The sequence below is a fragment of the Heptranchias perlo genome, chromosome X, assembly GCF_035084215.1.
Source record: "Heptranchias perlo isolate sHepPer1 chromosome X, sHepPer1.hap1, whole genome shotgun sequence".
In the NCBI taxonomy this organism is placed as follows: Eukaryota; Metazoa; Chordata; class Chondrichthyes; order Hexanchiformes; family Hexanchidae; genus Heptranchias; species Heptranchias perlo.
This window is the reverse complement of record NC_090370.1, coordinates 16,487,173-16,503,648: the sequence shown is the minus strand read 5'-3', so window position 1 is coordinate 16,503,648 and position 16,476 is coordinate 16,487,173. Positions and strand designations below refer to the sequence as shown.

At 45.4% G+C, this 16,476-nt stretch overlaps 1 protein-coding gene across 2 annotated transcripts in view; it reads left to right on the top strand.

Moving 5' to 3' along the window:
• The window catches only part of spryd3 (SPRY domain containing 3), a 332,651-nt gene that overhangs the window by 123,145 nt on the left and 193,030 nt on the right, over window positions 1-16,476 (top strand). For both annotated transcript variants that reach the window (XM_067976783.1, XM_067976782.1), the window contains exon 7: window positions 1,010-1,159. In XM_067976783.1, coding sequence (XP_067832884.1) covers window positions 1,010-1,159 — 150 coding nt within the window. The remainder of the gene's footprint in view (window positions 1-1,009; window positions 1,160-16,476) is intronic.

The following is a 16,476-nucleotide window of genomic DNA, read 5'->3' as shown; positions in this document are numbered from 1 at the left end:
CTTTGTGGTGGTAATGTCTCAGTTACAGCCTGTTGTATGGGATGAAAGTGTGAGAGCCAGTCCTTTATGCTAATGTTAAATTGGGTGACAGTCCAATTATCTTTTTAAAATGTCCTTATGGATTCATGGAGCTCAATATTCGGACCAGCTCCATGGTTCCCGAAAGAAAACAGTGGGGCCAAACTGGCCTGGCAACTTTAATATTTCAGCCTGAGCAAGAAGATTTGTAAGAGGTGAGGAGCTGCAATGATCTAAGATCCGCTCACTTATCATGTACATTAAACTGTTAACCTCATTCAAGAAGGCGGCTCATCACCACCTTCTCAAGGGCAATTAGGGATGGACAATAAATGCTGGCCTTCCAGTGACGCCCACATCCCATGAACAAATTTAAAAAAAATCTCCTGCTAAAGACTCCCAAGTAACTGTATCGGTAAATGACCCTCGCAGTGTGATACTGAGCCACGCAAAGCAGAAAGGGCCCAGGTATCATCCCCAGTCTCTGCTGAGTTAGTTGATCTCTGCCAGGGCAAGGTAGGGACACTACGGTAGGCCTCAGTTCCTCCAAGCTAGGGAGGAGAAACCTCAGCCTGCATTCCTGCTCCTTGTCACCATCCAGTGACCCCCTACTGGAAAGTGCATGTGTGTAGATGTCAGGTGAGGAAAGGATCATGCTTGTTGTAATATCCTATGGTGTTATGGGCTGCTAATGCTCACAATCACATATGAAAAATGACTATGTGAGTAAAATAGCAAGGAGCCTGGACTGTACCCCAGCAAAATTAAGTGCCTTCAGAAGAGGAAGGTAGAAAATGAGATAAAATTGGAAAGGGGGTAACATGGGATGCTGAAAGAGGGGCATTTTTAAACTTCCTATTTGAGGCTCTGCATTCTGTCCAAATACCAAATAAATGGAGTCAGAATAGTTGTTTTTGGTTTGCTGAATGCCTAGCCAAGGTTAATTTTTCTTTTTCTTCCTCCCCTGTCCCCCTCCTTGGTTTGTTTCTAGCTATTAGAATATGTCGGCAAAGGGAAGAGCATAATGGATGTAGGTCTGGCACAAGCAAGGCATCCCCTCAGCACCAGAAGCCATTACTTTGAAGTAGAGATAGTTGACCCTGGTGAAAAATGCTACATTGCCTTGGGACTGGCAAGAAAGGTAGGTGGCACAAAAAGTACATTGTATATTTTTGTACTTTGATAAATATTTATGCTAATTGAGGTTGAGAGGTGTCTGTGCTGGGGAATGGAACATCCAGTATCAACATCAGGTATGGCCAGATCCTAACAAGCTCCCTTTACCCTGCCCCTATGAATATGCCTTAACTACAACCTCAGAAAAGCAGCTCTGGGGCATCGATATGAATATTTTCTATTTCCCATACCAGCTGTCCTCATTGCCTTTCTGAGTGATGTTGGCAATTTAGCACAAAAGCATATTTTAAACTAATCCCAGACACATGACTGACTTCAAACCTAAAATTCTGCTAAACAAAGGTGAAATAAAATCAAAGACTCTTGCCGCTGGATATTCAATGTTAATTTAATCCCAGCCATTTCACATAGGTGTGGGCACTGTTTAGTACTTTTACTGAAGGAAGCCTGCCTGTGTAGTGAGGAATACTGCTGTACTATTTAATATGGTGAGTCTGCATTATGCACCAGATTGAATTTCTACCAGTAAGAATGTCACTTACAATTATTTTAAAACTCTTAATTCAGCCTCTGCTCTCCAAAAGTACAATTTTAATAGCACCAAATGTTTCATCTGCCAATATTTATTTCTGCACAGAACATCAACCCAACTGTTTGAGGAACTGAATGCCCCCTAATTTACAAAAGACATTCCCTCTGTTATATAAAGATTCACTTCATGATGGCTCGGGGGTGAATGTTTTTTGCTTTCCATTTAAATGTACCATATTGCTGGGTATTTCTTTCTTCAAAGTATTTTGTGAATGAAGAAATTGGAATCTTTTCTCTTATCTTTCTGTCCCGAGACATTGTTGCAAAGTTTCAGTGTCCTTGTTACAAACTTGCAATAATCCATCTTCACCTTCAGCAGTGTGTCTTTTGGTTTGTTCGTGAAGGCGCAGAGAGTACAATTGCATTGTGAGCAGTCCTGTTAGAATAGTTCAGCCAGGATTGACTCTATACTGGAATTTCAGGGTACGTTGTAATCTCTGGTATGTAAATTGCTACTTTGGTTTTAAAAAACCACACATGCATTGGTGTATAAACCCCCTGGACTTCAGGACAGATATGAAGGAAGAACACAAGAGCACCTTTTTACAGTCCGTCTCCATGGAGAAATGGTGACAATCAACACCAGTCCATGCAACTTAAACTGCAAGACACATTTGCACTGAAGGAAATTTCTGGAATTTGATAGTGAATTAAGTGGTCCTGTGTTTAAAGCCTGATTGGCTGACAGGGCATGATTGAACACTCCCTTTTTTTGAGTGATCAATTATTAAATAAATGATTCAAATGGTTCCTTCCCTTCAGCTAAGAAGATGCTTGCAGTTTAATGGTGGTAGGGCTTGTCATGTGTGGATGTGAGCTGCTTTTCTCTCATCACTTACTCGGGTCCTATACTGCAATTTACAAAATCTGATGCCTGAAAGCTTCTGCTTAGCTGTATCATATTCCTGTTAGCCACCACTTCGTTTTCAGTCCATTTTGACAAGTCTTAGGTGCAGCAAGCATGGGCCACAGTTCGAGTGGAGAGCACGCTACAGAGTGAGGTGGGAGCAGACAAATGGCATGAATGGAGAACATAAAATTTAAATAAAGAATGTAAACTTAACTACCATCAATAGTAAGAATGGCAGCTCAGGAAGAGACAGTGATGTGGGAATTTCGAAGCGCTGGTGTTGACTCAGTCAAAAACATCTGTGAGAAGTGTCTCCAACTGAGGTAACTTGAGCTCAAGATCTCAGAACTTGAAGCAGAGCTGGAGACAATCCAACACATCAAGGAGAGAGAGAGAGGTTTCTGGAACAAGAGTTTTAGAGGGTAGTCACCTCTCTGGGAGATTGGGAGCTGGCAGTAGTAGAGGAAGGAGTGGTGACTTGTCCACCAGTCAGGGAAAGTATGGGGGAACAGGCTAGAGCAGGAAGGCCCAGAGCAAATTATCCTCTCCAACAAGTTTGAAGCATTGGCTTCCGGTGTGGAGGATGAGCAGGACCATCACATGGATTGCAATGGCACAAAAAAGCATGAGAATTAGCAATTCAGTTAGGGATTCAGTAGTAATAGGAGGCTCGATAGAGGGTGTGACACTGTTTTCTACAGTCCAGACCAAGAGTCCCAGACTCTTTGTTGCCTCCCGGATGCTAAGGTTAAGGCTATTTTGGAAAGCCTGGAAAAGATTATGGAGGTTGAGCAAGAGATGTGCTTCATGTGGCAGCCTAGGATATAGGAAAAGAAAGGCTTGACTCCCTGTAAAGAGTTTAGGAGATTAGGAAGCAGGACTTTAAGGAGTATAATCTCCAGATTACTCCCTCAGCCATGTGATAGAATGAGGAAGGGTAGGAAGATTAGGGAGCTCAAAGTGTGGCTAAAGGGGTGGTGTCAGGAAGAGGGTTTCCCTTTTGTGGGGCATTGGAGCCAGTTCTGGGGAAGATGAGAGCTATTCCACAAGGATGGGCTACAGCTGAACAGGAAGGGGGCTAATGAACTAGGAAAAGGATAGATAGGGAAGGAAGGGGACAGGGAAAATAAAGGCAATCCGAGAGAGAAATTAGAGAATGTAAAATTAAATGAGCTAATATACAAATAAAAAAGCATTTAGCAGAAAGGGATTTCATGCAGAAGGAATTAGGGGAGTAGAAGAGGAAAATCAAATGGACCTCTTATAAGCAGGGAAAGGACTGAGATAAAGGAATGAGGTGTTAGTTTGGACAAAAACTCAAGGGAAAAGGAGAGTAGCTTTAAATACAAATTTTACAAGGCAGAGTGCCTGTACTGCAAGGCTAAGAGTGTGGGAAGTAAACTGGGGGCGTTGGAAACAATGATGTTACAGAACGATATAGATTTAACAGCACTAACAGAAACTTGGCTTCAAACTGAGCAGGAGTGAAAATAAACATCTCGGGTATAATATTTGTAGGAGGGACAGGATAGGTAACAAAAGGGGAGGAGGTGTGACAGTATCGGTGAACGAGAGAATACCTGCTGTAGAGGACTGATGTACACAAGAGGTTCAGGCAGAATCACTATGGTTCGCGATCAAAGATAAAAAGAGATTGTATGTTCGTGGGATTGTACTGCAGACCCCTAATTGTGGGAAGGAAATGGAAGAGGAAACCTGTAAACAGAGCAAGGAAGTAACAAAATAATTTTTCAAGATTTTAATTACCCACTTGTTGATTGGGAGGGAGTAAACGGAGAAAAGGGAATGGAATTCCTGCAATGTGTGTAGGACTCCTTCCTCGAGCACTGTGTCCGTATGTCTACAAGGGGAGAGGTATCGCTAGATCTAGTTATGAGTGATAAAATAGATCGGGTAGATGAGTTAATTGTGGGTGAATAATTCAGGAATAGCGAACATATGATCAGGTCTAAGGTCCCAATAGAAAGGGAAAAGTTTGTACAAAAACAAGGGCAGATTTGAGAAAGATGAGGAGTGAGCTAGCTGAGGTGAAGTGGAAGGAGACATTTGCAAAGGAGATTGCAAATCTGCAGAATAAATATATACCATTAAAAATGAGACTGTTTCAAGTGGATAAATAGAGATTAGAAACAAACTAATGTTTGAGAGAAGGGCATCTAGGGCCATAGGTATGATTTTAAAAAATGATGAAAAATAAGAGCGAATATGTGAAAATAAAGAGGTAAAGAAAGCAAGGAGGGAATATGAGGAGAGAATCTCAAAATTAAAAAGAACAGTAACGTATTCTGTAAATATATCAGTAAAAAGAGACTTGTTCAATGTGAGGTGCGACCCCCTGAAAGGAGAGGACAGTGAGTTGGTCGAGGATAGATGGAAGTTGGCAGGGATACTTGACCAGGACGGTGCAGCAGTGTTAACAACAGAGAACAATATTGGGGAGGAGGTAAATCCTGAATTTGGTTAAAAGTAAGATGAGAGAGAGTACAATAAATAAAAAGAAAGTATTAGAGAAGTTAGTTAAGGTAAAGAAGGACAAAGTGCTGGGACCTGAGGATGGGACAGTGGAAGAAACTTAGAAACCGCAACAGACTGGGGGAGGAGTGTGCTTGACAGATTCAGAAACCACAAGGGTTGGAAGGAAAGACTGAACGAATTTGATGCTATGAAATGACCAGATTGAAAACCAAGGCAGCAACGTATCTTTCGTATTCCCTATATCTTCTCTATCCCCATGCCCATCTTGCTACTTGCCAGCCACCAGGCCATTGCTAATGCTGGATTGGAACTATAATGGCGGCACACAAGGTTGACACGAGCCATTTTACCCACTTCACAGCACTCAGTGTTTTAGCTCAGGGTTTGTCATAACGTGAAACCCAGATGTATGTTTGATTAATTTGAGTAACAAGGCTGTATTTTCAAATGATTGTCGATTGATAGGTTAAATCACAGTCCTCTGCTCACCCCACAGTAATGACGTACAGTACTTCTTGATTTCTTTATAAATAGAACAGTTGATGGCAGAATGCTTTGGTGTTCTGATGCACTGTGCCACAGGTATGATGGCATCTGGATGTGAAGCCACGATTCCTGACACTCCCTTTCCCATTTCTGGCTGTGCTGTTGAGAAGCTGCACCTTGCCGTTACTCTCCAAGTAAGAAAAGTTCTCCAACAAATCTCAACTTCAGAATGGCCAGTTATAGCTTGTGAATCTTTGGTGATGGCACTTCAACTCAGCTGAAGACTTGTGAACTGTATCACTGGACCATAGGGAAATACCTACTTGCACTCGGCTCTGAACCTGCACATCCTGTCGGGGTCTAACCAATATTGTCAAAAGTGTCTCTTGTTATTTTGCATCAAAACAACAGTTTGAGGAACGTGAAGCTTGCCTCCAACTTCAAGGATGATCCAGTTGGAAAAGATGACAGTGCTGGAAAATGATTATTGAAGACGGGATGGCTTTCTACTCACCGTGATCCAACTTTTTTGTTTATTCATTCATGGGATGTGGGCGTCGCTGGCGAGGCCAGCATTTGTTGCCCATCCCTAATTGCCCTTGAGAAGGTGGTGGTGAGCCGCCTTCTTGAACTGCTGCAGTCCGTGTGGTGACGGTTCTCCCACAGTGCTGTTAGGTAGGGAGTTCCAGGATTTTGACCCAGCGACAATGAAGGAACGGCGATATATTTCCAAGTCGGGATGGTGTGTGACTTGGAGGGGAACGTGCAGGTGGTGTTGTTCCCATGTGCCTGCTGCCCTTGTCTTTCTAGGTGGTAGAGGTCGTAGGTTTGGGAGGTGCTGTCAAAGAAGCCTTGACGAGTTGCTGCAGTGCAGCCGGTGGTGGAGGGAGTGAATGTTTAGGGTGGTGGATGGGGTGCCAATCAAGCGGGCTGCTTTGTCCTGGATGGTGTCGAGCTTCTTGAGTGTTGTTGGAGCTGCACTCATCCAGGCAAGTGGAGAGTATTCCATCACACTCCTGACTTGTGCCTTGTAGATGGTGGAAAGGCTTTGGAGAGTCAGGAGGTGAGTCACTCGCCGCAGAATACCCAGCCTCTGACCTGCTCTTATAGCCGCAGTATTTATGTGGCTGATCCAGTTAAGTTTCTGGTCAATGGTGACCCCAGGATGTTGATGGTGGGGGATTCGGCGATGGTAATGCCATTGAATGTCAAGGGGAGGTGGTTAGACTCTCTCTTGTTGGAGATGGTCATTGCCTGGCACTTATCTGGCGCAAATGTTACTTGCCACTTATCAGCACAAGCCTGGATGATGTCCAGGTCTTGCTGCATGCGGGCACGCTTCATTATCTGAGGGGTTGCGAATGGAACTGAACACTGTGCAGTCATCAGCGAACATCCCCATTTCTGACCTTATGATGGAGGGAAGGTCATTGATGAAGCAGCTGAAGATGGTTGGGCCTTGGACACTGCCCTGAGGGACTCCTGCAGCAATGTCCTGGGGCTGAGATGATTGGCCTCCAACAACCACTACCATCTTCCTTTGTGCTAGGTATGACTCCAGCCACTGGAGAGTTTTCCCCCTGATTTCCATTGACTTCAGTTTTACTAGGGCTCCTTGATGCCACACTCGGTCAAATGCTGCCTTGATGTCAAGGGCAGTCACTCTCACCTCTGGAATTCAGCTCTTTTGTCCATGTTTGGATCAAGGCTGTAATGAGGTCTGGAGCCGAGTGGTCCTGGCGGAACCCAAACTGAGCATCAGTGAGCAGGTTATTGGTGAGTAAGTGCTGCTTGATTGCACTGTCGATGACACCTTCCATCACTTTGCTGATGATTGAGAGTAGAATGATTGGGGCAGTAATTGGCCGGATTGGATTTGTCCTGCTTTTTGTGGACAGGACATACTTGGGCAATTTTCCACATTGTCGGGTAAATGCCAGTGTTGTAGCTATACTGGAACAGTTTGGCTAGAGGTGCGGCTAGTTCTGGAGCACAAGTCTTCAGCACTACAGCCGGGATGTTGTCGGGGCCCATAGCCTTTGCTGTATCCAGTGCACTCAGCCGTTTCTTGATATCCCATGGAGTGAATCGAATTGACTGAAGACTGGCTTCTGTGATGGTGGGGATATCGGGAGGAGGCTGAGATGGATCATCCACTCGGCACTTCTGGCTGAAGATGGTTGCAAACGCTTCAGCCTTGTCTTTTGCACTCACGTGCTGGACTCTGCCATCATTGAGGATGGGGATGTTTACAGAGCCTCCTCCTCCTGTTAGTTGTTTAATTGTCCACTATCATTCACGACTGGATGTGGCAGTCTGCAGAGCTTTGATCTGATCCGTTGGTTGTGGAATCGCTTAGCTCTGTCTATAGCATGTTGCTTCCGCTGTTTAGCATCCATTTAGTCCTGATTGCAGCTTCACTAGGTTGGCACCTCATTTTTAGGTACACCTGGTGCTGCTCCTGGCATGCTCTTCTGCACTCCTCATTGAACAAGGGTTGATTCCCTGGCTTGTTAGTAATGGTAGAGTGAGGGATATGCTGGGCCATGAGGTTACAGATTGTGCTGGAATACAATTCTGTATTTGTCCCATTTGGGTTTGCATTCTAAATCTGAACATGCTCCAGGTCAGAGAAGTTCATTCAGTATCTGAGGACATTGCCATGTTCAGTCCTGGGGAGCAGCCCAGATGAAGAGCACCAGTAGAAGTGGGCTCCCAGGTCATCTTGTATGAAAGCATTGAGCTCGTCCACAAACCTTCCAACCTCTGCAAGGGTTACTGTGCACTTTATACACAAGATCACTTCAAGTGAAGAAGGTCTGTTGGTCCATTTACATATGGACAAATAAAAAGAAAGGTGACACAAGTCCATCAGACCCATCAAGGTTCACTCTATCCATTAGACAATACAACCAGTTGTAATACCAGCCCCTAGTAAAGAGGGGGGTGGGGGGGGCAAAGTGACCAATTTCAGGAAAAATTGCAAAATTCCTCCCTGACTTCTGAAAGCACTCAAGGAAACTCCAGGACTCTATGGTTGCCCAAGATACATCACAACATATTAAACTAACCTCTTCCCCACTCCCCTCATTTATCCTAACTTCCTTAGGAACGTAGGAATATACAGGACTGGGAATGACCATCTCCATCCATCGGGCCACTCTCAAAGGTCAGACTTTTTGCTCCATTATTCTTCTCAGACCCGTCAGTCAGCCTGTCCACCAAATATTTATCCATTACCCTCTTAAAATTTATAACATCCTCTGCTTCTACTGCCTTCCTGTAGGCTATTCCACACATTCCCTGCCCTCTGCATGAAGAAGTTCTATCCAAACTGCGTATTCACCATTGATCTTCTCCTTCCCGAATACCAACCCTACCTCTTCTGACAACAGCATCCAGCTGTTTCTTAAATGAGTCCAACCCCTAGGCCTCACACACCCTTCCCGGTAACTGTGTTGCAGCTCTTTACCCTCTGTCTAAAGAAATTCCCCCTGGTGTCTGTCATACCTTGAACTCTGTGCCCTCTTGTGCTGCTATTCTGGTGCTTCTCCAGGTATACTGTCTCTGTTCCATTCAGTATCTTGTTTATCTCTCAGTTAAAGGCTGATGAGGGCTTTCCTCACAGCTGTCCCACACCAGCGATAGACCTAGCTGCTCTCTTGTACTGTTTCCAGGCACTGTATTCTCCCCACCCTCACCCAGCTCCCGGTGACCAGAACTATTCCCAGTACTCCAGGTGCAGCCTGACCAAAGCCCTGCCCAGTTCCAGCAGGGGTCCTCGGAAGTTGAATATAACTGATTTGGTTTTTTATCCCCATTCACTTCATTTATTGCCGTCTCACACTGGTGACCAATGAGTCATCTTCCCCCTTGGATGTAACCCAGCTTCCTCTTTGGCCAGCTGTATCCCACGTGGGATACATGTGCCTCCTATTTTTACTTCAAATATGTAATACCTTGCACTTATTCGTATTAAACTTCATTTGCCACTGATCAGCCCAGGTGCAAACCCTGTCTAGCTCTCTTTGTAAGATCTTCTGAGTCCACAGTCCCCTGGAATTTACCTGCCTACATTGAGACTGCAATTCCAGCTCACTCATGTATATTAGGAGGAGGGGATCCCAGAGCGGACCCCTGGGGCAGCCCACTCTGCATTTCCCTTTAATGTAACCTCCTTCCTGCACAATTGCCCACTGCTTGCTTCTCTTCAGCTAGTTACTATTCCAGGTCCATGTTATACCTTTGATACCCATTGACCTTAGATTGTAAAGGAGCCTCTTGTACTTTTACAAAGGCCTTTTGGAAGTCTAGATACAGTAGGCCACATGGCTTCCCCCTGTCAATTTGGGATGTCACCACTTCAAAAATTCTCCTACCTGTCCAGACTTGTCTGATATCAAGTCCTCGATGAATGACCACTTCCTGCAACTCAACGTCGGGAAGACAGAAGTCATCGTCTTCAGTCCCTGCCACAAACTCCGTTCCCTTGCCACTGGCTCCATCCCCCTCCCCGGCCACTATCACATGCTGGATCAGACATCCATAATTTTGGTGCCCTGTTCGACTCAGCTTCAAACCCTATGTTTTATCCATTGCCAAGACTGCTTACTTCCACCCACACAACATTGCCCGCTTCTGCCCCAATCTCAGCCTCTACATTGCTAAAACCCTCTTAACATACCTCACTTCACCTCCAGACTCGACTACTGTAATGTTCTTGCCAGCCCCTCATCCTCCACCCTCTATAAACTCCCAACTTTTCCAAAGCTTTGCTGCATATATCCTATCCTGCACTAAGTTCTGCTTGCCCATCACCCCAGTCCTCGCTGGATCCCTGTTCACCCAACACATGAAATTTAAAATCCTTGTCCTTGTCCATAAATCCCACCAATGCTTCTCCTCTCTTCCCCCTCCCCCCCCCCCACATTCTTTCAGCCCTCCCGAATGCCCCATTCTTACAACCTTTTGTGTCCTCACCCTTCCTTTTACCCCAACATTGGTGGCAGAGCCTTCAGCTACCTTAGTCCCACTCTCTGGAATTCCCTCCTTAAACCCCTCTACCTTTCCACCTCTCTCCAACTTTAAAACCTCTTTGCCCAAGCTTTTGGTTGCCCGTTGTAATTTCTCTTTTCCTGTTCTCAGCATCCGGTTTCCTTATGTCAATTGTGAAGCATTTTGGGGCGTTTTTTAATGTTGAGGTGCTCTGTAAGTGCAGTTTGTTCTTGTCATACATAGCACTAGGTTCAGCAGGTTCTGCTCAGTGCTATTGCTGTGCCTGGGCCCTTTGAGGTGATTAGCAGTGAGCTTGTGCAAGACACTTCTGGGCCCCAGATGGATCTGCTTCAAACTGCAGCACTTATGCACCTGTGGGGGTGGTCTGGCCCAGGCCACTTCCTCATGGAAAATCATTGGAGGAAGGACCTGGAATGGTGTAGATGTGTTCCCATTGGGGGAAGAGAGCACCATCATCAACAACAACTTGCATTTATATAGCACCTTTAACTTAGTAAAACATCCCAAAGCGCTTCACAGGAGCATAATCAAACCGAATTTGACACCAAGCCACTAGAGATTAGGACAGGTGACCAGATGCTTGGTCAAAGCGGTAGGTTTTAAGAAGCATCTTAAAGGAGGAGAGAAAGTTAGAGAGATGGAGAAGATTAGGGAAGGAATTCCAGAGATTAGGGCCGAGGCAGCTGAAGGCCGCCGATGGTGGAGCAATGAAAATTGGGGATGCGCAGGAGGCCAGAATTCGAGGAATGCAGAGATCTCCAAGGGTTGTAGGGCTGGAGGAGGTTACAGAGATAGGGAGGGGTGAGGCCATGGAGGGATTTGAACACACAAGTAAGAGTTTTAAAATCGAGGTGTTGCCGGACTGGGAGCCAGTGTAGGTCAGCGAGCACAGGGGTGATGGGTGAACGGGACTTGGTGCGAGTTAGGATACGGGCAGCAGCGTTTTGGATGAGCTCAAGTTTACGAAGGGTGAAAGGTGGAAGGCTGGCTCGGAGAGCATTGGAATAGTCGAGTCTGGAGGTAACAAAGAGGGTTTCACCAACAGATGAGCTGAGGCAGAGGCAGAAATGGGCGATATTGCGGAGGTGGAAGTAAGCGGTCTTGGTGATTGCAAGAGGATTTGAGTACAGGAGCAAGGATGTCTTACTGCAGTTATACAGGGCCTTGGTGAAACTATACCTGGAGTATTGTGTGCAGTTTTGGTCTCCTTACCTAAGAAAGGATATACTTGCCACAGAGGGAGTGCAGCGAAGGTTCACCAGACTGATTCCTGGGATGGCAGGACTGTCGTATGAGGAGAGATTGGGTCAACTCGGCCTGTATTCTCTCGAGTTTAGAAGAATGAGAGGGGATCTCATTGAAACATAAAATTCTGATGTGGCTAGACAGACTGGATGCAGGGAGGATGTTTCCCCTGGCTGGGGGCTCCAGAACGAGGGGTCACAGTCTCAGGATATGGGGTAGGACATTTAGGACTGAGATAAGGAGAAATTTCTTCACTCAGAGGGTGGTGAACCTGTGGAATTCTCTACCACAGAAGGCTGTGGAGGCCAAGTCACTAAATATATTTAAGAAGGAGCTAGATAGGTTTCTAGACACAAAATGCATCAAGGGGTATGGAGAGAGAGCGGAAATATGGTATTGAGATCGAGGATCAGCCATGATCATATTGAATGGTGGAGCAGGCTCGAAGGGCCGAATGACCTAGTCCTGCTCCTATTTTCTATGTTTTTGTGATGGAGAGGATATGGGGTCGGAAGCTCAGCTCGGGGTCAAATAGGACACAGAGGTTGCGAGCAGTCTGGTTCAGCCACAAACATTGGACAAGGAGGGCGATGGAAAGTCTCCGGCACTTCAACCCTGCCTTACCTGTGACCTCCATGTCACCATGCCTGCTGGCTAATGACCAGACTGCAACGCAGAATTGTCATAAATGATGCTCTCCATTCGATCAGCTACTCTTTCAAACAATAAGCTGATATTACAGCCCAAGGCCAGTATGGCAGCAGTCTGAGCATTCAGGAAAGTTGCAAAGACTGGCATTATGGCCTCTTCTGTGAGGGGCTGAGCTGCAGGTTGTGACTAGAAGTGCTATTTGCTCCAAGGCATACTGTATAGTTTTGATACTTTGCATATAAGTTGTGGAATCCTCCACAAATTTGCTATGTAATGAACGCTCTTAGGCACGTGCCCCAGTGACTCCAACAATCTGTCATGCTCTGAAAGCATCGATCTTTTTAAAAACTGGGTTTTGTAGTTCAGGATCGCTGCCTCCATCAGCTGTAGATGGATACAAGTATACTGCCCTCATGTTTTACCAGCTAATTCCCTTGAGGTGGATGTATCTGACTCTGGACGAGTGTGCCCCAACTCAGCAGCTTGTCCCACACCTGCAAAGACAACAGGAGAGTGTTACCCCAGAGCTGTTCATTCCAATTTGTTGCCACACAACCTTCACCTAAGTACTGGTGGTGAATGCAAACTTGGGGAAGTGTTGGCATTAGTTAATAAGATATTGAGTGAAGGACTGTTCAGAGTTGTACCAACCCTGAGCAGGCACCATACTTCCTGCTTCCTTGTCCAGTTTGTGCCCCTGTATTTTGTAGGGCTAAGTCCTCCAAGTGGGGTGAGAGGATGTACTGTGACCGTATTACCCAGCTGGAGAATTTCAAACTATGGCTTTTCCTGCAGTGCTGGCTTGACTATCTTAACTTCTCAGGTTTCCTCACATATAAGATAGCCTGTCTCCCTTTCCTGTCCACTTTATCCTTGCTGAAATATATATATCTAATGTTGGCCCTTCCCCCTAACCATTTTGTGTACATCTCATGCTCCCCATGCTTATTGGTGTAGATTGCAGCGAGGTCAGTTCAAATAGCCTTTAGTAAGGGACCCAGATTGACTGGCTAGAGCTGAACACTGAGCGAAAACTGGCGACTTTATAATCTGTTCATATTGCAAATATCCCACAGGTGTTTTATGAACATTTATTGTTTGTGATATGTCATATTGCTGCAGCTCTTGTTCTCCAGGAAGCAAAACTGAGATCAGGTTTGGGAGGGTTAGTCATAGGGAGGATGATGGCCAGTAAAGCCAGTCATAGTTTTTGTTGTCGGTGAGACCACGCCCCAGAATGGCTGAATGTTGGGGGGTGACCAAGAGGTGCGTGTGTTCATTTTTATTAAAAGGTATTTCCATAGACCTCGGCTGGTTGAGAGGATAGGTTGCTGATTTGCTCCTAGGTCTTCAATGCTACACTAAAGATCAGTTATTTTGAGGTGTGCAAAAGCAGCCTGAGGTGACCCCCCGATTTCAATGCCCCTCCCGTGGGGAAACAACTTTACAGAAAGAAGACTGGGAGACAGACAGAAGAGAACATGCTTCAGAGCCATTTAGCGAGGATTGAGGCAGGAGGAGTGAACCAAAACTGAGAGGGAGTCGCAAAGAACTCGAGAGTGGGAGGTAACCAAAGAGAGTCACATGATAGTACACCAACAAATTTAATTTTTCTTCTAGTTCATTAGCAATGTCATCTGAGCAGCTCCTTGACTGACAGGCTACCCGTTATAGTAATGACAGCTCATTTGGTCCTTGAGAAGTTCCATCGGATTGGAAGCAAGCAAACGTTGTTTCTAATTTTAAAAAGGGATACAGAGGGAGACAAATCTGACCCCAGATAACTGCAGGTTCATTAGGCAATCAACAATGCCGGGAAGAATGATGGAGTTCATTCTGAGAGGTCAGCTGGAGGAGTACCTCTATAGTAATAAATGAATTAGAAAAACAGCTAGCACACAGATAGAAGGGATAGGTCCTGTTTGACTATCTGCTCAGCAACTTGGAGTTACAAATAAAGCAGGCACAACTCCCTGGAAAATAGTTCATTTGGACTTTTAGAAAGCTTTTAATAAAGGAATCTAGAGTAGAATATGGGACAGTATAATAAATTGGTTATAAAATAGGAAACTGAGTACTCTGGAGAGTTGTACTGTCAGACTGAGGAGTGGTGTCGGGGGAAGACAGTAGTGAGTCAGTACTGGGACCCATGTTGATTCTAAACTACATAAATGAGCTGGATACCATTTTCAGAAAGATTTACATTAGGTAATTTACATTAGGCAATTAAGTAAACAAATGTTAAATTTAATACTGATTCTCGGGGGGGGGGGGGGGCGGATAAAGGTTGTTTTTTTTTCAAAAAAATATACTTTATTCATAAAATTTGTAGCAAAAAACATACAATACAGTTGTCATATCACATTCCAAACATACACAATACAGATTATACAATTTGCAGGTTACATCAAGTACAGTTCAGTGAACACATTGTACATAATTACAGTTCATCATACTCTAGGGTGCCTCATTGCATCACACTCAACACAGATTATTGCTTGCAGATTCATTACAGGTACATAACAGCAATTTGAAATTTACATTTTGCCCGAGGTGGGTTTTTCCCTGATTGCAGCCCCTCGGTATACAATGGCGGGAAGGATCTAAACGGTTGCCTTTCCCCACAGAGCCTTTGCGGCAGCCGCACCCATCCTCAGTGCGTCCCTCAGCACGTAGTCCTGGACCTTGGAATGTGCCAGTCTGCAACACTCGGTCGAGGACAGCTCCATGCACTGGAAGACCAGCAAGTTTCGGGCAGACCAAAGGGCGTCTTTCACCGAGTTGATGGTCTTCCAGCAGCAGTTGATGTCCGTCTCAGTGTGCGTCCCCGGGAACAGCCCGTAGAGCACAGAGTCCTGTGTTACGGAACTGCTCGGGACGAACCTGGGCAGATACCACTGCATCTCTCTCCAGACCTTCTTTGCAAAGACGCATTCCAGAAGGAGATGGCTGACGGTTTCGTCTGCACCGCAGCCTCCTCGGGGACAGTGTGCGGTGGGGCTGAGAGTCCGGGAGTGCATGAAGGATCTGACAGGAAGGGCCCTTCTCACCACCAGCCAAGCTAGGTCTTGGTGCTTGTTTGAAAGTTCTAGCGATGAGGCGTTCTGCCAAATGATATTGACAGTCTGCTCGGGGAACCAACCGACAGGATCCACCATCTCCTTTTCCCGCAGGGTCTCAAGGACGTTACGTGCGGACCACTTACTGATCGCCTTGTGGTCGAAAGTGTTTTTTTGCATAAACTTTTCGACGAGGGACAGGTGGGGCGGAACGGTCCAACTGGACGGAGTGTTCCGTGGCAGTATGGCCAGGCCCATCCTTCACAACACCGGGGATAGGTAGAACCTTAGCACGTAGTGACATTTTGTGTTGTCGTACCAAGGGTCCACGCAAAGCTTGATGCAGCCGCACAGTTGTACATTGGGCAAAAAAGAGTGTGCCACAGATGTACAATGAATGGAATAAAATTAGCACAGGGGGTCTTAGAAGGGGACTCATCATTTCAATATCTAGACAATGTGGGGAAGCATTAAAAAGCAAGTAGAATATTGGGATAGACAGCCAGAACTGTGGAGTTTAAGTCTACAGAGTTTATGCTGGGATTTTATAATGTACTGGGCAGATCTCACTTGGAATACTGTGTGCAATTCTGGTTATCACACTTCAAATAAGGTTCGACAAACATGCGCTGGTGAGGATGCAGAGAGCAGCATCAAGGGTGATGTCCAATATAAAGGGGATGAGCCATTATGAAAGCTTGGAGAAAGTTGAGCTTCGCAGTTTGGATAAAGGAAGGTGAAGGTGTTGAGATAGAAAAAGTATTAAATGGGATAGAACCCATTCTCTGAACCCAGAATATTATTTTTACTGGTGTGGAGTACTGAATGTAGCAAAACAAAGCCGACTACAATGCTAAATTACTAACCCAGGCCATTAGAACAAGGGGACATTCATTTTAATTAGTGAAAGGTGAATTAATATAGATC